Here is a 27,026-nt window from a genome sequence, read left to right as displayed (position 1 = left end):
ATCGAAATCGGTAGATCCGTGTTAGAGATCGAACTACGCGAGAAACGAATTCTAAATCGCATTCAAGTCTACTTTCCTGTAATTGTTCTCAAGGTTTATATTCTCACGGGAAAAGGAACACGGAGATCCGGAACTCTCTAAAATAATTCCAGCGATAGATTCTCTCCTTTCGTTTTCGCTCCCTCCGACGAAGCATTGGACTCGACTCGACGAAGAAGAGCAGATCAAGAAAAAAGAGTTGGTAAGTGCGATGGGTGGAGCTTTGGCGACCATTCGTAAAGCGGATCGAAATCGACTAAGAATAAAAGAATTGAAGTGGTAGGTAGAAATTTACGAGCGGTTCGGTCGGTCAGCGTGGAAATTAGAAAGAAGAAGATCGGTTAAATCGTGCATGGCAAAAGTAAAGGCTAGAACGAATTCTGGTGGGGTTTTTATGGAGGATACCGGACATTCTCTTCGACAGCGACGCTCGGTCCAGACTTCCCCAACCCCTTATGATCGCTTCGTTAGAGGAGTAAAAGAGCCGTTCCGGTGTGGCGAGCAGCCATGAAAATGGTATTGCGTACGATAGTGGTAAGTCTGTACGGGTCTAGGATTGAAAGTGGGGGGAATATCGCCGAGTACGGAGGTATACCTGACCAGATATATAGAGCTAGGGCAGGGCTTCCGTTACGTACAGTCCACATAGTGTGAGCTCTCAAGATAGACACGCATCTCAGTGTGATAGGAGAGTAAACCGGCTGTCAGTGCTAACTCAAGAAGTTTCAAAAGGCTTTGCACGCATTAGCAAGCAAACAGAAGGTGTGAAGAAGTGGGGAGAGAAAGAGAGAGAGGGAGGATTGATCCTTTAGATTCGACTCTGTGTGGACGATATTTCAAAAAGTGAAAGAAGGTACGCATGTGTTTTGTTTACATTTATCCAATGCCGGTTCTAAAGAATTCAGAAATTGTTTTCCGATCGATCGTAGAGTCTCGCAAAAGGATTTGAGTCCGAATGATCTTGATGTCTCCTATTCTTTCATCTTGTTTCAATATGTTCTACTCGGTCGTTAATCGTAGCTTTGTTTTTGCAGCTGGTATTAAAAAGTCCGTAGAAAATGAAAAACGTTGCGCAGAGACGAGCTGTCCTATTCTGTCTTGGTCTTCTCCTCGTCACGAACATGGCAAGGTCGGTCGAGGCGAATCCAACATCCAACTTCGTCGAGGAGGATACGGCTAGATCTAGCATGAACAACTTCTTTAACGAGATGCGATACGTCTATCAAATCTATAAGGAGTGTTCCGAAGAAGGGGTCAACGTCAGCCCTTGCTTGAAATTGAGGCTTCTTTCAGCTATGGATAGGGTTTCGAGGAGCGCGCAGCTCGACGTTGCCGATGGTGTGACTTTCCTGAGGGAAGGATCTAATGGGGAAGAAGAAGTATCAAAATCTTTGAAAGAAATTGAAGCTAATTTGCCTAGAGCTTTGGATGACAAGGAAGAAGCTCTAAACGGCATGATCTTCGATAGGATCGTCAAGTTTGTCCAAAGTCATACATTGAAAATGAAACTGCCGAACGTCGAGGAACTTCAACGAAGTTTCAGTGAAGAAGGTAGGAATCAAGACATCCGTGATCGTTTCAGATGATTCCTGATTTTTCTTTTACATAAGATGATTTTTCTCGTCATAGGTCGAAGGAAAAAAAATAAAATGGGCGGACTTCTTGCAATTCCTTTGTTGATCGGTGGAACTCTGGTACCTTTAGCTCTTGGTGCTCTGGCTCTCCTGGCTGGCAAAGCATTAATCGTCAGTAAACTAGCTCTCGTCTTAGCATCGATCATCGGTCTAAAGAAGCTTGTATCTAGTGGCCACGAGCACGGACACGAGGTTGTGCAAGTGGCAGCAGGAGGACACGGATCCAGTGGTTGGGCGAGGTCGAGTCATGAACTCGCATATTCTGCATACAAGCCATCGTCGACATAAATTTAGCGCGATTGATCTAATCGTAGAAGTCTCCAATCCATGCATTTCTTTTTGATATTTATCTTCAAACATCCTTCCTCTTTATTACATCCTTTTATATATAGCGATACCTATCTCTTTTCTTCATTTTCTTATCCTTTTCCCTCCATTTTCTTTTCATTCTTTCATCGATCACCGTTACCATTCGCAGATATTTATTATACCACATGTGATCGCGATGATCTTTTTTGTCGCATTTGTGTAAACACAAGACATGTATATTTATAGAGAAACGAATAAATTAATTAAATTAAAATGAAGATTAATGTAGCAATGTGTCCTTGAGAAGAATTTCCAGATCTTTGTTTCTCATCTTTTTTTGTGATATGTCAAAATTCAGCGAGATTTCGTAAGTATGTCTTGACCGATACGCTCACGATTTGGGTAAAGTTAACGGATACCTATAATGTCTTGAGAGAGAAGGCATGCGAAAGAATCGGAGCCTGACGACGATAAATAATATTTCCTGGCGATCGTTTCGTGGCAATGATCCCAAACGAGCGAATAATTGATCGGTCGAAAAGAAATCTCGAAGGAAAGCATTTTCCCAAAGATTGTAGAGACGCTGATGCAGGACGTACGAGAGAAGACTTCCGTCTCTGGGAGGTCCGTCCCGTCGTTTGAGAAAACGCGGAAGAAGGTTGAGAAGCAAAAGAGAGAGAGAGAGAGAGAGAGAGAGAGAGAGAGAGAGAGAGAGAGAGAGAGAGAGATAACTCGTTACCTACATACGAGTTACGCGACCGGCCGGCAAAGTCGCGGTAAAGACGGACGCACAAAACGCGCACCTTACGCGCGTCTCTACATCCGTCCACGCATGCACGCATACAGACGAAGACGTAGGACGCAACAAGCTGAGAAGTAAACCAGGCCGAGCAGGCCGCGCGCGTCCAGCTTGGTCAGCATCCGCGGCGGGCTGTCTTTTCAAGGTGCGCCTAACACTCTCTACCATCGTCAAGAAAAAGTTGGAGGCCTCGCTCTGCCCTTCTCCCTCTTTTTCAACTTCATGAAACTCTCTCTTTCTCTCTCTTTCTCGTTCTCACTTAAGGTTCATCGATCTTCAAATGTTCCTTCGGGCCGGCCAGTCCCGTTTCGAAGTAGCTGCTGTCTTCGAATCTTTCTCCTTCTTCGCATCCTGCGGCCCTTCTCGTTCCATCTTCGAAAGTCGCTCCGACTACTTCTTGAACCTTTCGATCGTTTCTTTCTTCGGTGAAACTTTACGATGTTGCGTTCATTCGTACGATCGTTTCCTTAATAGTTAACTGAGCCATGCGAAATATATATGCTATGCCTAGGTATCGATAATCCTTATTTGCGATAGTCACGTAGCAAAATCTCTTAATTTCTTTATTCTGATTCCTAATTGAAGTTGAATGTGTTTCTTTCTATTACCGAAACGTTTTCATTGAAGAGTGGCGAAGTTTTACGAAACTTTACGACTAATAAATTCATAAAATGACTTATCGAAACACGTGCCAGTGTATAATGAATGATACGCTAGTCCTTTGAATTCTTTTGTAAAATATAATAAATGTTGGTAATGCGTTCACGGATTTCTTTTAAAGAAATTGATATATGCTATGTTTGTTCGTTCTAATTACTGTGAAAAACGTCAGCTTCGAATTTGAAACCGTAAATGCCAATTTTTTTTTATTTCATTCTAAATATCACATTTTTTCCAAGCACGATATCTTACCATTCTTATTATAGTCATTCATACATATTGGTGTACGCCCACCTTGCTTCTTTTCGTTCACGGCATAGTATCGTCATAAAACGCGAAAGTTCTTCCTTCACGTGGAGATGAAAGACGACAAGAAAACGAAGGAAAGGGGAAGAAAGAAAGAAGAATATACTGAGAGGAAGAAAGAGAGAGAAGAGAAAGACGAAGGAGATTCGAGAAGGCAATGCGGAGGCCTCGCTTCGCGGGGGCCTTGACCTGACCTCGATCCTCTCGAGTTCACTCTCGCCGACGTCGTCGAGAGGAAAGTGTTCCATTACCGGACGTGCACAGCGAGTACCCAGCTCTGGACGGACATTTTCGAGATTAGCTTTATGTCATTTGATTATTTTGTGATTAATTGTCGAATCTTTCAGTTTCTCGACAAGAAATAAAAAAGGGATCTGAAAAAAAAATTATTTCTGGGTAAACGAAAGATATGGAAAGATATATATGGAAATTTTTAGGAATGGATCAGACGTGAGAAAAAAGAGAAAAATTAGAAAAGAGAAAAAATGGAAAGATACGATTATTAATTTCACTGAGATTGAATACTATGAGAAAAATATTCAGCTCTAGCGTAATTAATAAATTCTTAACAATCGTATAATAACAGCAGAAACAATTATTTATTATTTTTACTATCTGACTTGACACGTGCCTAGTATCGGACTGTCAGAAAATAAGATTAGAAGAATTGAAAATTTAATTGTACGATATCCTAGACCATTTAATTTCTATTTTAAATTAAATAATAATAGTGAAAGTTTAGAATTTAGAATATGATTTAAATATTCAACAATAAATAAATGACAACAAATACAAGTTACATGAATAAAACCTCGTATACTAGTTCTAATTTTGTTAAGAATCATGCTTAGATACAAAGCTCAGAGAAAGTCAGTAATCCTTTCTTGAATTTTTTCCCACATTAGATTTGCCTTTGTTATTAGCCGTATTATTCATTAGGCTTTGTCAATTTCTATTCCATTGATTAGAGTGACTATTTTTAGGACAGAAACGAAGAAGAAGGAAGAGGAAGGTGAGAAAGCCTTCGAGGTCATGGGCAAGAAGCGGGCGCGGCTCTCATTCTCGAAGAAGTCTTTGGCGTGGTCCCAACTTGCACGTGCGCGCGCGCGCACGCTACATTCCATGAAAAACCGTTAAACGTTTCGCGCGACAGCCACTGGAATATATTAATTTCAAACGAGTATTACCGACTCCGAATTTGTGTCTTATGAAAAGAAGGTATTAAATTTGTTCTCCATGAAACGATCTATCGAACTGTCCCATCGAGGAATTACATGCCTTTCGACGAAAGAATCAGTATACTAGTTGGAGTAGAGGAAGGAAATATTGAGGAATGCTGAGATCTTCGCTTGCTCAATCGCGAATTACAGTTATCAGAAAAATCCATTTGATTATTTCAATGTGTTATTTACTCGATGACCTACTTACGGTTCAGAACAATTTTTATTCTGAAACTCGGATTTATTGTTCAATCATGAATTTTTGTAGTTTAGCTTAGCTTGAATTTAAAATTAGATTCTTTAGATCAATTGAGATTCTTTAGGCAAGACCAATCACTTCGAACGGAACTCATCGATATCACTTCAAAGATAGGTCACCGTCTGACGCAACCTGGTCTGCAGATGTACAAAACTATATGGGATGGTTGATGGAAAGATACTTTCTCGCATGGCCCGGCACGTGTTACCTGCCTTATCCATAGGAAACCATCAGCAGCGTTATTCTCAGTTATACGAATATTTTTGCTACGATGAAGATTTCTTACGCAGCATTCGACGGTTTTCTCTTCTGCAAAGAAAACGGAATGAGAGCGTTATGGCTGCACTCTTGGCGACTTATTCCAGCAGAGTTTTACTCTGTTCAAATAGTCGGGTAAAAGAAGCGTTTGTCCATTCAATTTCAGGAGTATCACTTAGAAAGCGTTCGATAGTTCTATCTTCGAACTCTCTCGAGCTGGAATCCCCAAGTGAATTCTGATTGAATTATTCGAACGAACTCTGTATCATTTTCATCAAAAATAGGAGTGTAATAGACAGAGTTATTGCAAGTGTTACTTCAAGCTGGCTTACCTATTTCGAATACAAAAGCACGGTCTTTCTCCATAAGTCTTATAATTGAAAGTTGAATATCCAATGACACGAGAACTCTTACCGGAAATGGCTAGGGAGGGCCGGTTCGTGTTCAACGCTCGTATCGTTTCGGTATCTTTTGGTGCCTTTGACCTGCCGCCGCATCGTCTCCTTCCTCAAGATTCGATGAGACACGTCGAATTGGGAAAGAAAAAAGATGAAGAATAAACTCGATGATGCGTGGGCACGTGTTTTTTTCGCTCCCCTCTTCTCTCTCTCTCTCTCTCTCTCTCTCTCTCTCTCTCTCTTTCTCTTTTTATCTTATTCACAGGTTTCTCTTCTGTAGGCCATACCAAGAGAGACGTGTGCAGGGCACCCGTTGTATACACAAACGAGCTAAGTGAGTATGTACACTGCAAGTATGTAAAGACAAAGATGAAAAAGAGAAGGAAGATTCAGAAGAAGAAGAAGACGAAGAAGAAGAAGAAGAGCATTGATGGAAGAGCTAACTGCTCATGAAGGTGCGTCAAAAGAGAGGTGAGTAGATGAGAAGACGGAGAGGACGTTTGGTCGAGAGTGCCTCGAGGAGAACCAATAGCTCGAATGGGTTGTAAAGTCGACGGTGGCAGCGGAAGCACCGATGGCGGTGGCGGTGGCGGCAGCGGGGGTCCTCGGTGGGGGCCATCAAAATTTCAAAGACGTACGCGGACCCCTTTCGCGACGAGGATAAAAGGCAGCAATCGTGATTCTTTCGGGCAGTGTCGATACGATCGCCGTAGTCGTTCGAACATCGAACAGCTTCCGGGTGGAGATATACACGTATTGTATCAATAATAATAACATCGAACTAGAGGACCATCGATAAGGAGAGAAAGAGAAAACGAGTCGCGGCTACTTCTGGTGTATTTTGTAATTACCGATTAAGGAGAAGAAGAAGAAAAGCAGACAAAATGTCGAGGATTTTCGGATTCATTATTGTTGGAGCGTTCCTGACGGTCGCTTATGGTGCTCCAACAGCGCAGGAAGTCGTACAAAGTCCTTCGATTCTTGAAGAGGCTCTCGACGTTTACGCTTCTTGCTCCGGTGAATCGGATCTTTCCGTCTGTCTGAAGTTGAAGGCTTTACGTTTCGTCGATAGAGCTGCTAGGGCAAGTGATATCAATGTCATCGATGGATTCAGGATCGTCCAAACCGAGGAAGCCAAGAGCAATAGGTAAGGATCGAGAAAATCAGATGGTTATGGTATTCTTTCGTGGAATATGAATAGATCTCACGGGGATTAATAATAGTTACACGAGACGACTCAAAGGATTATTATAACTTTATTTTCCCTATTATTAAACAAGCTGATAAATCCACTTGGTATTGATATTTTATTGAAAATGTACGTTTTTTTCAGCCGTGTTGACAACGCAAGGTCATTTAATGATATCGAAAGTTCCCTGCCGACTGAAGTTGAAGCCAAGGAAGCTGCGATCGATCAAGCTATCGTAGACAGGACGGCCCGATTCCTTTCAACCCATACTGTAGAACTCAGTCTTCCAGAAGAATTCTCTCGTTCCTTGGACGAAGGTAACGATTATTGGATTATTTTTTTTTGAATAGTTTAAGACACATTCACTGAACGATATCTTTCTTTTGCAGCTCGTGGAAAGAAGAAGAAGATCGTGAAATCCCTATTACCGATCTTACTTCTTGTAAAAGCAAAAGCAGCTATTCTGATCCCGCTTGCTCTCGGTGCCCTCGCTCTGCTTGCTTTTAAAGCCCTCGTCATCGGCAAGATCGCCCTAATTATTAGTGCTATCATCGGACTTCAAAAACTTCTAGCTAGCAAGAATCAGAGTTACGAGGTCGTCGCTCATCCGGTTCACAGCCATGCTCATTACGAGGCCGATCACGGTGACCATCATGGCTGGGCAAGATCCGCTGGATCCGATCTCGCCTACAGCGCGTACAAGCCATCCGAATAGTTTCTTCAAGAGGACATCAAAAGTCTCCACCACATCTAACTCATCTACCTTCGTACAAAGGACGATCGTCGCTGCGTTCTTAGCGAAATCGTCGAAAGGATTGCCTCGGCTGTGCTCTCCACCCTTCCACTTATTCTCGACGATCACCGTCGAAACGCTTCTCCAAACATTCGACTCACACGGACGGATGGACGTTCCTTCGACAACGAGATTTTTACGTTTTCTCTCTTTTCTCTTCTATCTTTTTTTTACTAGACTTTACATCGATACTTGTGACGCGACGTGGACGATCTATAAAAACAAAGACTAAATCGTTTAAACATTGCTAAATCGGTGTTAAAAGAGACTCTGCCGTTTTAAGTTTTTTCTTCGACAAGTGCCGTGAGATAGTGTATCGACAATTTCGAGTATAATGACCAAAAAACAAAAGAGACAGAGAGAGAGAGAGAGAGAGAGAGAGAGAGAGAGAGAGAGAGAAAGAGAGAAGAAGGCGAAGTAACGAGACAGCAAGATACAAATGATTTTAAGAAGTACGAACTCTATCTCATTTACGTAAGAATAATGGCGTTGGCCGTCATCATTTCGTTGCGCGAGTACCATTCATAGATAACTGTTTGGAGGAAGACCATAAGGAGCGACGTCAACTCTTCCTGGTGTCTCTGTCGAACGCTGTTCTACTCTTAGTCAGTACTCACGTGGACTCATCAGTTTTAATCCAATGATTATTTATACACCGACAATGCGTCGGGATCCTCATGTAACTCTCTCTCTTATCGCATTATTTATAAATAAATTATTTTATATGATGGAATTAAGACCATTATTACTTTTCGTCTTCCCTTCGTTCGATTTCATCCACTAATGTAAATATTTGAATCCTTCGTCATTTTTTTTTTTTTCTTTATTTCTGATCGGGAGAACAATTCCATGATTTCTCTGTCCGATAATCGTCGTCGTATCGAATTCGTTGTTGAAAATGTACGTTTTTGTTGATTCATCTAACAAAATGATTCACCTAACGAGTTCATCCACTTATTATTCACGTTCGAATGAAACGCACTCCTCTTCAGGTGCATCCGGTGTATCTGAGGCGTGCAAGTCGGGCGAACAAAATACAAACGAAGTATACTTTCGCTGCCTGTAAGAATTCACCAAGTGAAACCGATTGTTCTGTCTTATGAGAACGCCCTTCCACCTGACGGGTATATAGGTTGGTGATCTCGCCCGTTAGATCGACAGTATTGTATGTGAAACCGACGAAATTTCATTCATTCTTCTCTTCGAGATTTTTTTCGTGAATGCCATGTTCAAGTTTTATAGTTGGTGTTACCTGGATTTCGTATGTTTAATAGCGAAATTAGCCTAGATACCGCATACGTCGACGGTAAAAAAAACTTTTATTATATAGCATACTCTCGTTCCCCTTTCGTCAGAAAAGAAAAACTTTCGTTGTCTTCCAATACGTTTCTAATATCATTGACTTTCTCTTGAATAACGGAGAAAAAGAGAAGAAAAAGAATGAAGAGTCATCTTCGTAATCTCTACCTACTCGTTCTCGCGTCAACGGGAATTACGGTCATCATGGAGCCGAAAGAAAATCTGGGGATGAGTAATAAGAATTCGTTGAATTTTAACGAGGCCTTCGGCGCGTGCCTCTCGAAAAAAGAATACGGTATCTTTGAGTGTGCGAATCATGCCACACTCGGTGTTCTTCGAACGTTTAACGAGCAAGACGAGCTGAATTTTGGATGTCTTCGCTTGGAGAGAGCTGATGGTTACGAGCGAGAGTTGGTCGATCTCGATTACGATCCGAGGAGCTTTGAGAACGTGATAAAGGCCGCTGTGAAACTTATAGAACGCAGAGGCATGAAGTGGGACTTGGATTATTTGTATCCGGGACTTCAGATGCGCGTCGGTCCGACGCTAAATGCAAACGGGGTTTTAGAATTTGTATTGAACGAAAGACCACCTTCGTACGTCGACAGGCAATCTGGAACAGGTTGGTTCAACAGAGATGCAATTCGCATGTAAAATGTGCCCGAGTTTTGGATGTCGGGTTACGCTTATAATTCATCTATCGTCGATATTACCAATGATTTCCCAATACAATTTATAATCCTGTAATATTTAAAAGAAAATCGATATAGTTAAAAGACGATATCCTCGAGTATAGAAATTATGTTAATTAACAGGAATACACAAGTTTCTGGACATTCTTATTATATGGAAATTTAACCCTCAACATCTGTTAGCACGGACATGAACCCATTTCTTTCAAGACTTAAGGTTCGAGTCTTGGCTAACTCAGCAGTTGCTTTCGAGAACTACCTGTAGCAGGCAGCACGGTCAAGGCCACCAAGTCGTACCATACTCAAACAAGTTCCTCCTTTTTAGGAAGGCAGCTGACAAGGCACCTGTTGCCCTTCCTCCTGGGGTTCAAGTTCAATCTTGTGTCTCTCATACCGCTATTCTTTGGTATGCTGCTGATCATTTCGAAGAAGGCTTTGCTGTTGACGAAAGTGGTACTCTTCATAAGCGGTCTTCTCGGTTGGACTTCTGTATACAATGTTCCTCAAATTCATCATTCGCCACTTTTTAATGGATTCGCCCAATATGATCAACCTTACGAAAGTCAAATAAACAATAATGGACCTTTATACGATCATTATCATAATCTTAATTTTCCATATCGTCCTTATCGTGTGCCGTCAAACGTCGAATTTGCCCCATATGATCGACACGTTGTCAGAGAAGTGGTCGATGTTTATGACGGTAGTGATCAAACGGATCAAAGTACACGAGCTAATAAAAATTTTGCATGGACAAAAAGTTGATTGATTAGAAAGCAGACTAGCTTCCTTCCATTTTTTTTACATGGCACGCCTTCGTACGATTCAGTAGTGAATATGTACGCTGTACTTTACGCGATGGAAGAATGCACAATGTAATATCCCTGCTATTTGACTGCACAAGTAAACGAACACTTGTATCGCAAAACTACTGATCGTTACTCGGTAAAGTCTGTGCATAATAGTCCTGGGTAAGTGGGTAACTGTTCTACCTGTGCTCTTGTTTTTGCGTAAACATATACGGCGGAAGATAGGAAAGAGTTTCTTTTATCGTAGTTCTGTTTAGCTTTAATTTTCTGAAACATTATCGATAAGATGATACTGCATATTCATGTTGTATATTCATAAATACTCTAATATAAATATTATATGAAATTAATAAAATTTGGTTTTTCAATGTCCCTTAATAAGACTTTATCTTTTTCAGTTATCTGAGAAAAAGTAAATTACATGGTATAGTGATACAAGTACAAATAACGTAATTTGAGAACTTCTTAACAAGCTATCATTTTGCCATTGGATGTTTAATAGCAATCGATCTAGTTACAAGACTCTTATTACGACTTTATTGTTGGTTTCACGAAAGTCTTCGTTGGTCAATAACTGAAAAGATTCTCGCGTTTTCATTCGCAGAAAACATTAGTCTCACTTCATTATTACTCCGTCCTTTCTTTTGGTTGTCTAACTGTACCACTTCTTCTTCGGCAGGAAGTTACAGAATTGGATTGCGTCCCGGAAACACTTTTATACGAGAAAGAATGACAAGTGTACGATTATCGTAAGCTTTTAACAGAGGCTACGAAACGTGATGTTCTAAAAGAGGGATCCTTGTTAATTCTTTTTGAATCACGTAGACAATCATTGATAAGATTTTACCACGTATATTTTTAATTCCAATGCCATTCAAATATAACGGAGTTTTAGAAACCTTTTTCTATTGGCGATTTTTAGAATCGGTCGAGCGAAATAATGATTTTGTTCTCGCAAACAAAAGATAATTATTCCAATATATAATCACGGTCAAGGGATTAGTAAAGGAAATAAGTCGATAGTCATAGAACGATGAACATAATGTTTTAAGAACCAAGATTATGATGACGGCGATCAAATATAAGTGCGTATAATTGCTATGATCGTTTCTTGAATGTAGCACGTTACGGCGAATAATCGGTGTCGGATTAACAGTAATTCTGATTATTAAATTAACAGATTTTATAGAATCAAGATACTTTATTATTATCTTTCTCAGTATGTTTGCACTTTTACTTTGGCTGTACAAAAGTTCTATTCATTGATTTTGAAAAAAAAACTCGAATGACCGTAAAAATATATTTACGTGTTTGTTGTTGCATCGCTAGCAAATTGTTTGACTTGTAAAAGTTATGAGTAAACAATGATAAAAAAGGATGATAATTGTCGAAGAAAAAAGTTAGAAGTAGCTGAGATGTTATTTATATTGAGGAAAAAAAAGGAAGAGCACGTTTGGGTCGAATTGCTGTACTCTTCCGTAAAGTTTTAAGGCTTCGTTTGGTAAGAAGGTCGGAGGGATACTTACTTACGGGTCTGTACTAGAGATCGCTCTGCTTCAAGGGGTTCTCCTCCTGAGATGGGCGAGGCGTTAAACAGCGCGTGGATCGCGTACAACGATTCGTAAAAAGGAATCGAGTTGGCTCTGGTAGGAGAGACGGAAATCTACATTGAACGCTTATATATAAAACCTAGAGCGTACAGATCGCGTAGATTAGTCCTCGGTATAGAAGGAAGGACGTTGTTGAACAGACGAAAGAAGAAAACACGCAGTTTCCTCGCATTTGTAGAAGCCTTAGATTGATCGTGAGAAATTTTTAGTGATTAAAATGAAGAAGAATTGTTTCGTTGATCTCATCATTCTTGTCCTCTACATGGTGGCAATTTGTCACGTAGTGGTTGGAAAGAACGAGTACACAAAACTCTTCGAGAAGTGTACCAACGAAAAGAATACTTTTAATTGTTTGAAGAGGCGTGCGTTGGAGATATTCGATTCTGCTATTGACGATGATTCGGTTTACGTCCTGAACGACTTCATCTCGATCGGAAGGGATCCTACATCCTCGGTTAGGAGTAATAAGGAAATGAAGATACCTGCTCTGAATCTCACGGAGAAAAGTCTTGACGAGCAGCTGGATAATAAATTTCACGACTATTTGTCATCGAGGAACATACGCTTGACGATACCTGGAAACACCTTTGAAGGTATTCGAAATAATTTGATAATTTGATAATTTCTATGTTCGTCGTCATTTTTTCATTTCTTTCAATGCGATGATTGTTTCGTAACAATATTTAACAAATTAATTAAAGTTATAAACATTAGACATTTTAGAAAGTATGCATTATTAAAAATCATTTCTTTGTTCACACAGGTAGAAGAAAGAAAGACAAAGGATATGGAGGGATACTAATGGCAGGTCTAGCTATGGCAGGTAATACGATAATTAGATATTAATTATTTGATTAATTAATAAATTTAATATGATTAATTAAATAAATTGAAAATAATTTTTGTAGGAATGTTAGCTCAGCTTGCTTACGGAAAAATTGCATTCCTTGCTGGTACCGCATTGTTAACGGCGAAGATAGCGTTGGTTCTGAGCGCGATAATTGGCTTGAAAAAATTAGTATCGAGCGGAGGTGGAGGGCACGAGGTGATTTATGCAACGGCTTCGGAACACCATGGTGGTTATGGCGGTGGTTATGGTGGTGGTTGGCAAAGGGCTCTGGAAGGAATACCTCCGAGTTGATATTCTAAACGACCAATTTGTTATAAAACGTTTTTCGATCTACTTATCGTTCATATCGACATGTTTACGTTACGAAAACTGTTTGTTCGTTTTAAAATGATTATAAAGAACAATACCTCTGTGCATTTCTTTCTTTAAATGTTTTTAATTAAGCATATGAATTTCACCTGTAAATATTTGATAGTAATTAGTGCAATTTAACATGTATTTATTTATTTATATATTTATTTGTAATATGCGTTTATATATTGATTTAGTAGTATCCGATACCTCATTTAAAACATAATATTCTAAGTTTTTGGAACAAAATGGTCTGTAGTTTCTAAAAATCCGTTTTCGATCTTGTAAAATAAAAATAAATTTATTAAATGAAAGAGAAATAATATGTTTTCATCTTACTGATGAATGAAACTTTTTTGTAAAAATTTTAATGAATATTTTTAATTACATGTTAGTATTATAAAACATTTGTATGTAGGAACATTGTTTGAATTCATTATACATGAAATATGTATTCTGCATACCTTTCCTCTCTCAACAATTTTTCCGCTCTTTAAATCCTTTGTTCGCTATTTTTCTCTCTGAAGAATTATAAAAAGAACATACGCAATTACACTGTAACACGTTTAATTAAGATAATAACAGTTTAATTAATCTAACTAGTAATCAGATACTTAGAACATTTATCAAATCAATACAATTTGTATTAAAATTTTTTCTTAATATCATGAAATGAGTGATTATCATAAAATTCTTTTTCAAGTATGCTCTTACTTGTTTTTAAGTAAATAATTACATAAATAAATAAATGTTCGAATAATCAATTTAGTATTATACAATTTAGATATTTGATAATAAAAAGTATAAAAACATAGATTAGATATTTACATTATTTGTTGATAATAAATATGATATTTATGTATTTGTTTACTAACTTATTTTTTAATAAAATATGAAGTAAAAGTGAACAATCGATCATAGACATTGATTTTTTATTCTTATTTATATTTATTTATGCTTTATCATTACAGTTCGGTGGTACTATGAATATTGCACGCAGTATAATCTGAAGTGTTATATATACTCTTATCATATGATTCGTCGTCGCTTTCGATGACTGTATCCACTTTCATAACCACCATGATGATCGTAATCAATACTTGAACTATGAGTCTGTATGTAGCTATGATGAGGATGCTTCACTATCTCGTAAGACGTTTTCTCGTTGTGCTCTGAAAGAAATATTAAATAAAATATAAAATAAAGGCTCGTACGAAAATAAATTAGGAATCTTACAGTACAGAGACTTACCAAGAGCTTTCTTTAAAAGTGCTGCAATTCCAATAGCTAAAGCAAATTTTGCAACTATTAGAGCTTTTCCTGCTAGAGCTGCTACAGCATGGATCATAATATAAAGCATAGTTGCTTTGGTTGCTCCGATCAGGTACATGAATAGTTTGCCATAACCTTTGTTCTTTCTCCGTCCTTTAGAAAAGTCATATAAAAAAATAATTCGATTATCGATTAAGATCTAATTTTTTATGTGTTTTGATCGCGATTAATTCACTATTTCGTTGCCTTTCGAAAAGTAAATGAACAATTACGATAAAATATAATTATTTAGATAGAAAATTCATCTCAAAATGCCTAATATTTCCGATCAATACCTTTTTATTATTTAACAGAAACAAAACGTTTCACCTTCTTCCACTCCATCCCCGTCAAGATATCTCGTGTCATTATCCATACTTCGCATTTTTTTCGGCTCCTGACCCTTGGATGAATCATCGTTGCAAATTGAAGCACCAAACTCGCCAAATTTTGCCGCGGTTTTACAATCCACATTTTTCGAAAGTTTTTGATTGACCAACTCGGTTCGACACTTGACGATGAGAGCGCCGAAGGCAAGAAGATGAAGTGCGAGGAAAACTTGCCGAAGCATGTTTGAATAGAACTGAGCGTTGGCGGGCAAAGTCATTTTTATAGAGGAACGCAAACGCAATTAGTCTTGACCGGTGGTGCACGCTCGTGTTAGACGATACAGAGCGTGAATGCATCCTATGGTAAAACGCATCTTGCACGTAAAATTATTCCTCTGATTGCTTAGATAGTTATACTTCCGTATATTTTTCTTTCCAGCACTATCGATTCATATTTTTCTTAGAAGAGATATCAGTTTTCAAGATATACAGTTTGAATCTACATCTATCATTTTCAATTTAAAACATATACATGAAAAAAGTTAACTTCTACACAAGTATTTGAATGATTATATATTTACAGTTGATATTAACCATTTTTTGTGTACCAAAGTGAAATGTTTTATATATAAGATTCGTACACGCATTAGCTGAAATATTTATGTTTCCCTGTATATTATAAGACAGTTTTAATAAACGATAAATTATCTCTTCATTCGCTTTATGTATTAGTTCAATTCATACTGTTATACTCTCTGTTTAGTGGCAATACAGGATTGTTATTATTACCTTGAAATAATAACGATTCTTTTATTGGTCAGTTCATTGTCTTCAGATAAATTAATATAAAGATCAACAAGAGAATAATTTGGCGGACCTCAATCGAAGCTAGAGTGGTTCAGCGACAGCTGCAGGAGAAATGATCGAGAAATACACGCAGACGTGTCGAATGTGATTCCCGACGACGTACTCGAAAAACCGGAACAATCGCGTCTGACGATCAAGCTTTTTGTCGAGAACATTACAACTTCCGTCCTAACTTAGGCTAAATATGTACATACATGTAGTGGAAAGTAGAGAATAAGGACTAAAAAATCCAATATTCTTCTTCGACGATCGTTTTGTGTGCCACTGGGCCGCGCAAATCCTCGACTTGTTTCTATCTTCGTTTCACGAGGGGTTACACAGCTTCCAAAGATTGTACCTTCCTATTGATTTCGCTAGAATGTCATTGTTGCGTGTCATCGATCTTAAACGAGAATATTTCCAGCCTGTTCTTTCTCTTTAAGATTCACGATTAAATCTTGTGAAAAACCTGTCATTCGCGAAGATATTTAAATAATAGTCCTTTACGATGGACGATAAAGTATAACTTGACTTGACATTTAACCGCGTCAGTAGAAAATTTACTGAGATCTTATAACCAGGCTATTTTATGTTAAAAATCTTTTTATAGATATGCATCTAACGGTAATAATGCTCGAACATTATTAAAATTCTTTAAAATGTAGTAATATACTTTTATATAAATATATCATTTTTTTTATAATAAATATTAAAATCGTGATTGTTTTGTAAGTGCTTTAAATAAAATTAGCACGACTAAGTACCCATTATCGTTAATCGGTTGAACTCTTGATTTGTTTACTATGTTATGCTTTTTAAATTACGTGTAAATTATACGTGCATCGGTAACGGTATACAGTGTAACTGCGTTCACTGAAATCTAAACTATTGCATTTATCTTCCTGCATTTTCATAAACGAAATTACATTCTTTCAAGGCTAAGTCATGTATAATTTTCTATGTATTTTGAGAAAGTGCGATTAATTCGAACGCTTTCGCGAAGCAGAGCGAATCTCGTTGACCGAGGCTAGAAATATATTATATGAACATAAGTTTGCTCGTACTCGAGCAATTGTTGCGTAGAACCAGTGACCCGATTTAAAACTGAAGAGAAAAATCTCTCCCTTATCTGAGATATCTTCTGAGAAGATCTCTTGACTCAGAACTCTCTTATTCTCGTTAAATCGTCCATATTGGTAAAAGTGTATACGTTGCGCAACGTCATGTCTTTTATTTGTAATTTTTTTAAATAATAAATTGATAACGAATTATGAGACTGAAGTTCGTAACCTTTTAAAAAAGTTATGAAAAAAATGACAAATTATTGACTTGAATATTTGCAAAAATCTTTTTTAAATTTTCATCACACAATGCAAGATTTTAATAAAACTATCGAGAATTTGATAAGAGATGTAAATTGAGCATGTCATAGTATAGATCGTATAGAGTGCAGATCGTTCCATTATCGATATAACAGTACTAGTATTCGAAAGTACGACCTATATACTTTTAACGCGAAAGAAAAGGAGTTGAATATGGGTCCATTCAAGAGAGTACTTGTTTTGTTTAACGCGAGAGGAATTCGTCATAAGATTCCACGTAAAATCTATTCTTCGCGTCGCACCGTTCGTGAGAAGTTAACTGCGTGTATGGAATGTGGAACGGGAAACGCGTTAATACTGTTGAAACGTCGCTCATGCTAACGCACGGCGCCGATTACATGGGATATATAATCGCGAAGTAGGTAACTGCATCGAGGATGCATCTAGTTACATCGTGCGAGATGCGCTAACCTCGATTGACTGTGTCGACGACGTGCACGTGTACACAATACGAAATACAGAACATTGCGTTTACGCTTCATAAACCATTTTTTATATTAGATATTTAGATTGTTCTTATATTGGCTATTTAGATATTTAGATTGTGTAGGATTGTGTAGGAATAAGTTATTTAGATTGAATAGGAAAAGATAAATAATCTTTCTTGTGAAATTATTAATCTTTCAAGATTTTATAATCTACGCGTCGTTTCATTTCAGTCCTTAGTGTTGCTTGGTACGGTTTAGGTTTGGATATGTCCACGATTAAAAGTAATTCATAAGAAAATCTAGGTTTCTGGGGAAGATCGTCGTTTTTGATAGACCGAAATTGGCTGACATTATCTGAAATCAGCGATACGGCAAAGCATATCGATCACTAACACGGAAAGAAGAATCCAATGATCCGAAGAAGTAAAGTAGATCGTAGATGGAGCTCGTTCAGGCGACCGCCCCTGCTCCTGTAGAAAACTAAGGAGATAGGAAGGACGAGAGAGGTCTTCGCCGAGTATAGAAACCTTCGCGTAGTATTCCAATCGGGAGGTCAGTGAGGTCACCGTGTCAAGCACGTACCGATAAAGACTCGGAATCTTCGTGGAGATCCCTTCTCTTTACCAGATTTATCCCACCTACCCCAATCCTCTGTCTCTTTCTAAAGAGTTTCGATTGGTCTACTATAGTATGTTTATGTAGTCGAGCGAATCGGAAGATGAGGAGATGAGAAGAGAAGAGAAGAACGGAGAAAACGTAGGAAACAGTGGAGAAATTGAATGCAATGAAGGAAGATGCCTCGATGCTCTCTCGAGTGGGTCTCTGTGTCAGGAAGGGTCACATGCGACTATTTCTTCCCCTCTCCTTTAGTCTTGCAGATGCTCAACACGCGATTCGTGCGGGAGAAGGACAGTAAACGGTTTGGCGAGAAGAAGTTGGTCGAAAGAAAGAGGAGGATAGAAACATTGAGAAAGATAGATCGTGTCGTTGGTGATGTTCGCGAAATCGCACGTGGGAGCTCTCACCCCCTTTTGCCGAGGATGCCATCTGCTCGGTATATATCGACCGGGGCCACTCATCCTGTCGACAGTTCTCTCCGATCGAGGATATGTCGGTACGTGGATATCCAGCTAGCTCGTATCTTTATTACTCCTAATACTTTATAACACATTTACGGTTTGCTCTATTTGTGATTTATACATTTCGGAGAGTGACGAAGCTCGTGAGATCTTTTTGATCCGGATACAATTAACGACAGGATAGTTTTGGAATCGACACGCAGACGAGCGAGATGGATTTCTTTAAGTGGACTCTTGGAATTTTGGCTCTCAATACTATGATTATCGTCAATCTGGCAAACGAAGAGTTCAGTTTTTTCGATAAAGGATACCGTGCTCTTTACCGAGTTTACGAGGAATGCCAACAACGTAACGTGGCCGTGTCACCATGCCTAAAGAAAAAGGCTATATCTTTTTTCGATAGACTCGGTCGTATCGATACTCTACCGATCGGAGAGAATTTGGAACTCATCAAAGTTGCTTCTTCGGCGGAAAATGAATCAAAGAGCTCGACGATCGATTTGGAAAGCTTAGGTCGCAATAGTGGTGTTTCCAAAGATGAGATACTGAATGATATTCTCTTGGATAGGATCGCAACTCTGTTAAACGGATTCAACGTACAAATTCGTCTTCCAAAGACCAGCTTTGGTGAACTAAAACGTAGCATCGAGGAGGGACGTGGTAAGATGAAGAAGATGATGGGAATGATGATGATGGGTATGGCCATGAAAATGGCTGCTCTGGTACCGATCGCCATGGGCGTTCTCTTCCTTCTTGCTGGTAAAGCTCTCATCATCAGTAAGATAGCTCTGGTACTGTCGCTGATAATCGGCCTGAAGAAGTTGCTCAGTCAGAAGCAGAGTCACGATTCTCACGGTGGATGGCAGCAAAGTGGCGGTGGATGGGACAGGAGTTTGAAGGAAGTGACCGCCGTCACGGATGCTGACAGGCAGTACGCTCACAATCTGGCATACAGCGCAAGAGTACACTGATGGATAGTCGAGAAAGAGAGAAAGAGAGAGAGAGAGAGAGAGAGAGAGAGAGAGAGAGGATGAGAATTCTGCAAGGAAATTATCTTGGAATTCTAATCTGTTGATGTAATTCTTCGTATAAGAGGCTTTTGGAGAAAAGATTCTTCGAAGACTCTTCGAAAATATTCTCTTAAGACTTTGACTATGACGAACGACGTGACTCAAGACTGAATTGTGTAGAAAATGATCTCGCGATTATTTTAATCAAGTGTCCACGTTTTTCCTATAAAAGTCGATTATACCGTTTGAATTTCTTTGGTTTTTCTATTAAAACGACTTCATTCTCATCGACCTTAAACGCTTTTTGATGTTAACAAGTTTAGATATTATCAAAAGAGTTATAAAAAGAAGAATTCGAATTTGGAGGGACGTTAATATTATTCGACAGCGTATCAAAATGTTTTAGCTAACGAGCGAAAAATGATAATATTTATTAATCGGACGCTAATAGTTCAACAGAGACTATATTTCGTGCACGCTAGATCATAACGGAATCGATTCGAGTTGATTTAATAATCTTCTCGCTACGTTAAATGTTCAATCGTGTAATCGCTGAATTTCGTGATGAATATTTACGAATGTCGATTATGAAATAATCTTATTATATTTATTATTTATTATTCTATATTATATCTATTTAGAATCTCGTCTGAATTACGTGACATGAGTCATAGAATCAAAAGTTTTCTAAATGATAACTCATTAATTTTAACAACCCTCTCGTAAGTCTGGCATAGTCTAATATTTAACTAATTTAAGTTTAATGCGTGTAACTATTAATGAATAATGAAGTAATAAAACATGATTGTATTAAAATGAATCTTGGTCATTTTTTATATTTCCCATTGCACGTTATTAATTGTAAGAATAATCAAAAATAAAGATAAATTTGTTGGTTCAACGATCGAACTTGATAATTTCTTAAAATTTATTGTAACAGTTCGTAACATGTTAGAAGAACCAACAAAATCTTGGTTCTGAAAATAGATCGAGCTCGTTGTTAACCCGAAGTTAACGACGAGAAGAAGTACGATCGGTTACATGAAAATTTTTAATATCAAGAATACGAGTAGTCATATATCACCCGTTTTGATTGAATGAATCTATTCGTCCTCTTGATTTTTGTTTTTCTTACTTCCATGAGCACAGGACATTTTTAAACAGGTTTTGACGATGTTTTCGTTCTATCACCGATGAAGCACGTAGAAACGATGAATACGTAGATTCTAGTGGGACTTCAAACTCAAGACAGCAGCGAAAATAGAGAAGAAGAATCCCGTGAGTAGTGCCTTACCGATCAATAAGATCAAACCACCTAATATCGTTGGTATCAAAGCTATAAACTTCAGTTTGTACGCCAACAACAGTGCCATTAAGGCTCGTTGTATTCTGCGACGTTTCTTTTTTTTTGGTCGACCTAAAAATCATTTCATACGTAAAATAACACACAGTCCATTTTTTAATTGACGAAAAATTGAATTGACTTTTAGTTAAACTGTATAACGTGACTATTAAACAAATTACCTCGTAGCTCGTTGTTAATTTTCCCATTAACCGTTTTCGTATTAGCATTATGCTTTTGATCCTTCTTCGAATGTTCCTGATTGAGACGATTTATAAGAAAGGTATCATGCGTGTCAATTTTGTTGTTAGCTTTAATAATCTTAGTAGCATCTAGAATACGCAACCCAGAACGTTCTTTTCTCTGTTCGTTTGTTTCTTCATTCGACGATTCAATCGTCTCAACGTTTTGTGATGCACGAACGATGTAACAAAAGATTGCCAACAACAGAAACGCGACTAGATTCGCTTTCGTTCTCATCTTTCTCTCTCTCTCTCTCTCTCTCGTTCCGTTCGTCAACGTCACTGCATCACTAGATCTTTAACAGCCTTCTTTCGTAAAACGATCTTGCAACTTGTCCGATCATGTCACCGACGAAACACATTCGAATATTCTTTCTTCTACGATCGTTTTCCGACGTTTCAATCTCCTTCCGTTGTCCTTCATTCACCTAAAGTTTTACACGTTTGTTTTGAATTGATGAATTTCGCGATTTAAGGATCGGTAAAACGTACGGTCTAACGAACGAACAAGAACTAACCGATCCGTTCTTGATGACGAGCCAAGAAGACAGGGGCAGTGAGGGGACTGGGAGCATGTCGGGCACGCTTCAGTTGCCGAGAAGATCGACAGTCCGTAAAAAATGAGTAGCGAGGGAAAAGCGACGAACGGGCAATACGTGCGTGCGCTAACCACTATAATCCAGATTGTCGGAGTCGATGTGTGTATGTATCGGACTGAATTCTTGCATGCATGTATGCCTTCATAGTACATGATGTATCTATATTCGTTTTTGTGGAAATTCTCTGTATGTGTGTGACTAAGAGGCAGAGGGTAATGATGTTACCACACGTCTAAACTACCTTCCTTGTCCCCTCCTCGCTAGAATGCTCTTTGTAAATTGATAGCCACCCTGTTCCTTTGTAAAGTATAAATATCTGGTACTATTTACGAATTTATGCTTATGCTTTGATTTACTTGGTGAATTGATGACGTTGAAGAGTTGGATGACATCGATTGTTTCTTCGACTGAATGTGGTTTATTCTTTTAGCGTTTTGATTGATTTGTGATGATGTTATGTTTCAATTTTAGGTAGATATATGATATGTTGTTTCGAGCATGTCATTTGTGCAATTATCTGCTTTATAAATTGTATGTTGCACTCGATATAAGTAATTAAGTACTTTCACCGCAAGGTTTCCTAATATTCTTCAGTTCTATCGTAAATTGCAGCCTAGATTTTGATATTGCATACTTACATGCATAAAACTTATGGAAAACATATTTTTCTTCAACTCTTACTGAGAGGAAAGAAATCCAGAATCAGTGGCGAATGTCGTCGAATTAATCGAATCTTTCGTGTATGAAGCGAGTAACCTAGATATCGGTAGTTTTATTCACGTGCCACCCTGAAGGCATTACGTTTGTTTGTCGAGGAAACGCCAGGTAATTTCACTCTTCCTCGGCGTATCTAGATCTGAGATAATTATCTTCAGGGTTTGGGAAAATATAGCGAACGTTGAATAAGAAATAGGATACTGAAAAAAAAGAGAAAAAAATACTTAGATGGTACTAATTTCAATTTTTGGTCGAATCGAACAATAATAATAATGATATTGGAAAGTTATACTTAATTCGTAAAACGATACGTACAGTTATAATGACAGGGTTAATCAGAGGTCAGACATTTCTGGTAAAGTCAAATCACGTCGATCTCTGTTAGGATCAATAACGGAATCGAATTAATTCGACCGTTTCGATACAGTAGTATCTAATGTGGTAAATTCGTTTTAAATTAAAACGTCGTATGCCAACATCGTCTTACTTGATCAAAGACTGTGACGAATCTTATCATGAAATTAATCAGTCCTAGCCTTTATCAATAGATCAAAAGACATGAAAGCTTTGATTAAGTGAAAACTATCTTAAGTACGTCTATACGTAAAGATCGTAGTCAAAACGTAATCTATGTTTTGTTCGCTTTTTCATTCATCTATTCTTTCGGCGTCAATTATTAATGACAGCTGTTTTCGACGGTAGATATGATAAGAAAATGATCTCAGGTAATTGGACGTTTTGCGGCGTGGAGTTTCAGTCGTAAACAGACCACTGATCGGCTGAAATGTTCGATACACGATCTAACTCGAGTGTGAAACGAAGTGGATCGACGAAATAGCATTTTCCGAAGATGACGTCTCTTACAATGATGATGGTGATGATGATGAGGACTCGCTCGTTCGTTCACTCGATCCTGACTGTGATCTACTTGCCCTGGTTTTAATATTCGGAGGAAGATGTTTAGTCCAATGATCGAACAGACTGTGATTGGATGGCGGATCTTTCGTCACGCGTCGGTACCAACTTGGTGAACTCCTTCTCAGGTCTTTTCGCTGGTACCCTATATAAACTATGCTTTGGCTGGACATGACTATCAGTTGACATCTTATTTTCGAACCAGTTGCCGGACACGTTGCGTCGGTAACCCTAAGGAAAGGGTTTCGGGTTGAGCTGGATCTCGAAAATGTACATCTATGTGCTGTTGATTTTTCTACCCTTGCTCGTTAGCACGGAAATAGCACAGGAGACGCAGGAAAGAACTATATCAAAAACGTTCAGTGGAATTGGAAATAATTCTTGGGTGGCTGATCGGATTTTAAATGTCGTCGAAACATTTATTCCTTATTCAAGATCGTGTGATACCATGAAGAACCTTGAGGAAGGTACGAACAATTAGACTGTTCCAGATCTATGAATTTAAATTTTGTTAAAACCTTTCTCTATAAGTTAGTGTTGGACACAATAAAAACTAAAATTAGCGATAAGAGTAAACGATGCGCGAACATACGTCCGTCAATTTCATGATTTTATCGGTATCGAGGAAGCGTGAAATTACTACTGCGCTTTTTATTGTTATGATGTTTATCGCGATATGATACCTTTAACCGTTTACGGTACTCGGCTTCCTGGTACAAAAACATAAATGTTTTCTACTCGAGTTGATTTAATTAAACCGCTCGTCGCACTCGGCATGACTAACGAGGAACATAATTTGGATCGTCTGCTTTTAACTATTTTTCTGTATGTTGCAGCTCGAAAGAAAAAGAAATACAAGTTAAACAAATACGTGGTACCATTGATCGTCGGATTCCTCTTGATAAAGTCGATCCTCTTGCCGATCGCGTTAAAGGCTCTCGCTGTTTTGAGTGGCAAAGCCGTCGTTCTAAGTCTGATGAGTCTCATTCTTGCTGCCATCGTAGGTCTCAAGAAAGTCGCACAAAGTTCATCTAGCAGCAGTTATGATGTCGTCAATATACCGTCGAGCAAATACAGGCGTAAAGATGCTTACGACGTGGTGGATGACTTCGAAGAGGAAGAACCTTATAGATTTTACAGAGAATATCGTAGGAAGAAGTAAAAGCATAAATGACACTTTCCTGAATCGTTTATTCACTTTTCCTTTGTCCCAAATTATATCATGCAAAGGACGTTAATAAACAAGTCATGCGCGTTCACATTAATGCAGAATAATCTGTATAATTGTATTAATTTTGTATAATTGCGTTACTCTTTTGCAGTTCATAAATTTAAGAAGATATTAATTTACACATAGCTTTTTGTAAATAGTTACTTATTAAGTATTTTTATAATTCAGAAAGTTGTCTTATAACGAGGATAATTCAGTTTTTGTTCGATACTAAACGTGTTAATGATTAGAGACAAGTTTTTGTACGGCGTCTACGAAAAAAGTGCCTTTAACAAAGTGTGAATGATTTATACACATAGACTGTCGGTGTTTTAAAGTCTTTGAAAAGTAAGAAAGAAAATGTATTAAAGTTACTTATCAACAATAGATTATTATAAGTATATGTCATTGTTAAATTAATCAACATTGTTCCTACTGTTTTCCATAAGGAGCTACTGTTTCTATAAAGAGCTTTTTAAAAGGTCGTTTGTTCTTTTCTTATATCAATCTTATCTATAATGTATTATTTAGACTAAACGAAATGTTAAAAGCAGTTCCGAGAGATATAAATCATCTGAAAGGAATAACAGATAGTAAAAAGGAATGTAGAAAAAAATACAACCGGACGAAAGGAAGGAACAGTCAGGAAAAAATAAAGATAAGCTAGGCATATAGGACGCGTTCGTCAGGTCATTGGCACCGTTCTCCCATATCCTCTAACATCAAACAAGAAATCTTTTAACTCGTCGATTATTAAACAAGATATGAGTTTTGCGCTATATATTTAGGAATATTTCGTAATAGTGAACGTATTAAACATCTGTAAAGAACGGAGATGAATCAATAAAAGCGTTCGCCATCCATAGTAGGACGAAACTTTCACCATTTAGAGTGCACTTTCCTTTTCTTGTTCTACGAAGTGGCACTCATCGTTTTTTGAACCACTTTATTTTTGGAAGTCTGAATGACACTTATGTGTGATCGATCGCGATGAATCAGACCTTTTGAATCTCTTTTGATATCCATCGTAATTGGAAGTTAAGCGAGGATTTGTAATGTAACTCAGAAAGGTCAATCGCGCGAAATTTTTTGATACTTACGAAACCGGATACCGTTAAAAGAAACAGAGAGAGAGAGAGAAAGAGAGAGAGGACGAGGACAAAACTCTCACGATTCATAAGCGAACTGTTAAATATTTAAAGAGGCTCATCGAACGCCGAGTACAATGGAGTTCCATCCGCGAATATGGTGTCTCTCGTTTTCGAGCTGTTTATTATTCGAAAAATGACCCAGATGATGCTTACTTTTCCATTTGTGGCACTTATAAATAATCACGTATTTGTTCACAAATTTCCTCCGACAAAACTAAATGCATTTCGTTGCCCTCGGCCAATCGGTTGCCGAACCAATTTATCATGAAATTAACAGGTTATCTGCTTCCAGAAGTTATAACAAATTTAACAAATCTGTTAGTACATCATAAAATTAAATCTTCCTCTTATTATTGTTCATGATTTTATAAACGTAGATACATGTTTCTATTCTATTTATAACTTCCATCGAAGTGTTAGAAAGTACTTACTGAAGAATAATAAGGAAGAAAATACCATAAAAGATGAACTTGGAATTTCATATCATGTTATATAAGAAATCTCATCGAAGACGTAACACGTAGGTCCACGCGTTCTCGTCGAGCATGCCTTTGGGTCAAGGTGAACGACTTTGTGCACGTGGACGCATCTAGATACAAGGGTTCGAAGCCTTCTAACTAAAATATTGAAAATAGGTTACGGAATAGGCATGGAAATAGACTATGGAATTCTATGAAAGATTGAAGACCGCATACATGGTACATACATACGTGCTTTTTTCTATTTACGTGTCCTTTTCATTTTACCTCTCTTGAAACAGAATATCTTTGATGAACTGCCAGAGATGCGGTCATGCAGCTTCCATGAGGAAATTCTTACAATGCAATATAGTTACGAGCGACCTGTCCTATCCGCTAGAATTTATGAGTCTCTCTTTGTTCGTACTTTTTCCTGTCAAACGATCAGTTTGTTTAAGATCGTTGTAATCTTCTCAGATAATTATTTAAGATGATTTATCGATCTTTAAACTTTCCTTTCTTATTTATTTCA

General features: G+C 38.0%; 7 protein-coding genes across 7 annotated transcripts; 5 read left to right on the top strand and 2 right to left on the bottom strand.

Moving 5' to 3' along the window:
- The first annotated feature begins 1,097 nt into the window (after nt 1-1,097).
- On the top strand, nt 1,098-1,961 carry LOC127062009 (uncharacterized). The gene is made up of 2 exons (XM_050989558.1): nt 1,098-1,590; nt 1,669-1,961. Exons 1-2 carry the CDS (start codon nt 1,098-1,100, stop codon nt 1,959-1,961), a joined length of 786 nt encoding a protein of 261 aa, XP_050845515.1.
- Nucleotides 1,962-6,597: 4,636 nt separating this feature from the next.
- Nucleotides 6,598-8,557, top strand: LOC127061751 (uncharacterized). The gene is made up of 3 exons (XM_050989059.1): nt 6,598-7,029; nt 7,216-7,388; nt 7,461-8,557. Exons 1-3 carry the CDS (start codon nt 6,767-6,769, stop codon nt 7,784-7,786), a joined length of 762 nt encoding a protein of 253 aa, XP_050845016.1. The 5' UTR covers nt 6,598-6,766; the 3' UTR covers nt 7,787-8,557.
- Nucleotides 8,558-9,304: 747 nt separating this feature from the next.
- Nucleotides 9,305-10,620, top strand: LOC127062008 (uncharacterized). The gene is made up of 2 exons (XM_050989557.1): nt 9,305-9,785; nt 10,181-10,620. Exons 1-2 carry the CDS (start codon nt 9,305-9,307, stop codon nt 10,618-10,620), a joined length of 921 nt encoding a protein of 306 aa, XP_050845514.1.
- A 1,871-nt stretch (nt 10,621-12,491) lies between these two features.
- Nucleotides 12,492-13,415, top strand: LOC127062007 (uncharacterized). The gene is made up of 3 exons (XM_050989556.1): nt 12,492-12,867; nt 13,038-13,097; nt 13,183-13,415. Exons 1-3 carry the CDS (start codon nt 12,492-12,494, stop codon nt 13,413-13,415), a joined length of 669 nt encoding a protein of 222 aa, XP_050845513.1.
- A 1,089-nt stretch (nt 13,416-14,504) lies between these two features.
- Nucleotides 14,505-15,393, bottom strand: LOC127062006 (uncharacterized). The gene is made up of 3 exons (XM_050989555.1): nt 15,117-15,393; nt 14,727-14,900; nt 14,505-14,647 (listed from the first exon to the last, which is right to left on the bottom strand). Exons 1-3 carry the CDS (start codon nt 15,391-15,393, stop codon nt 14,505-14,507), a joined length of 594 nt encoding a protein of 197 aa, XP_050845512.1.
- A 3,236-nt stretch (nt 15,394-18,629) lies between these two features.
- Nucleotides 18,630-19,892, top strand: LOC127061752 (uncharacterized). Its single transcript, XM_050989060.1, has one exon. The coding sequence runs from the start codon at nt 19,063-19,065 to the stop codon at nt 19,819-19,821; it is 759 nt and encodes a 252-aa protein (XP_050845017.1). The 5' UTR covers nt 18,630-19,062; the 3' UTR covers nt 19,822-19,892.
- Nucleotides 19,893-20,811: 919 nt separating this feature from the next.
- LOC127061755 (uncharacterized) lies at nt 20,812-21,936 on the bottom strand. Its single transcript, XM_050989063.1, has 2 exons — nt 21,385-21,936; nt 20,812-21,277 (listed from the first exon to the last, which is right to left on the bottom strand). Exons 1-2 carry the CDS (start codon nt 21,680-21,682, stop codon nt 21,087-21,089), a joined length of 489 nt encoding a protein of 162 aa, XP_050845020.1. The 5' UTR covers nt 21,683-21,936; the 3' UTR covers nt 20,812-21,086.
- Between the last annotated feature and the right edge of the window lie 5,090 nt (nt 21,937-27,026).

This window comes from Vespula vulgaris, chromosome 2 (assembly GCF_905475345.1).
Source record: "Vespula vulgaris chromosome 2, iyVesVulg1.1, whole genome shotgun sequence".
Taxonomy (NCBI): Eukaryota; Metazoa; Arthropoda; class Insecta; order Hymenoptera; family Vespidae; genus Vespula; species Vespula vulgaris.
This window is presented reverse-complemented; position numbering and strand designations above follow the sequence as displayed.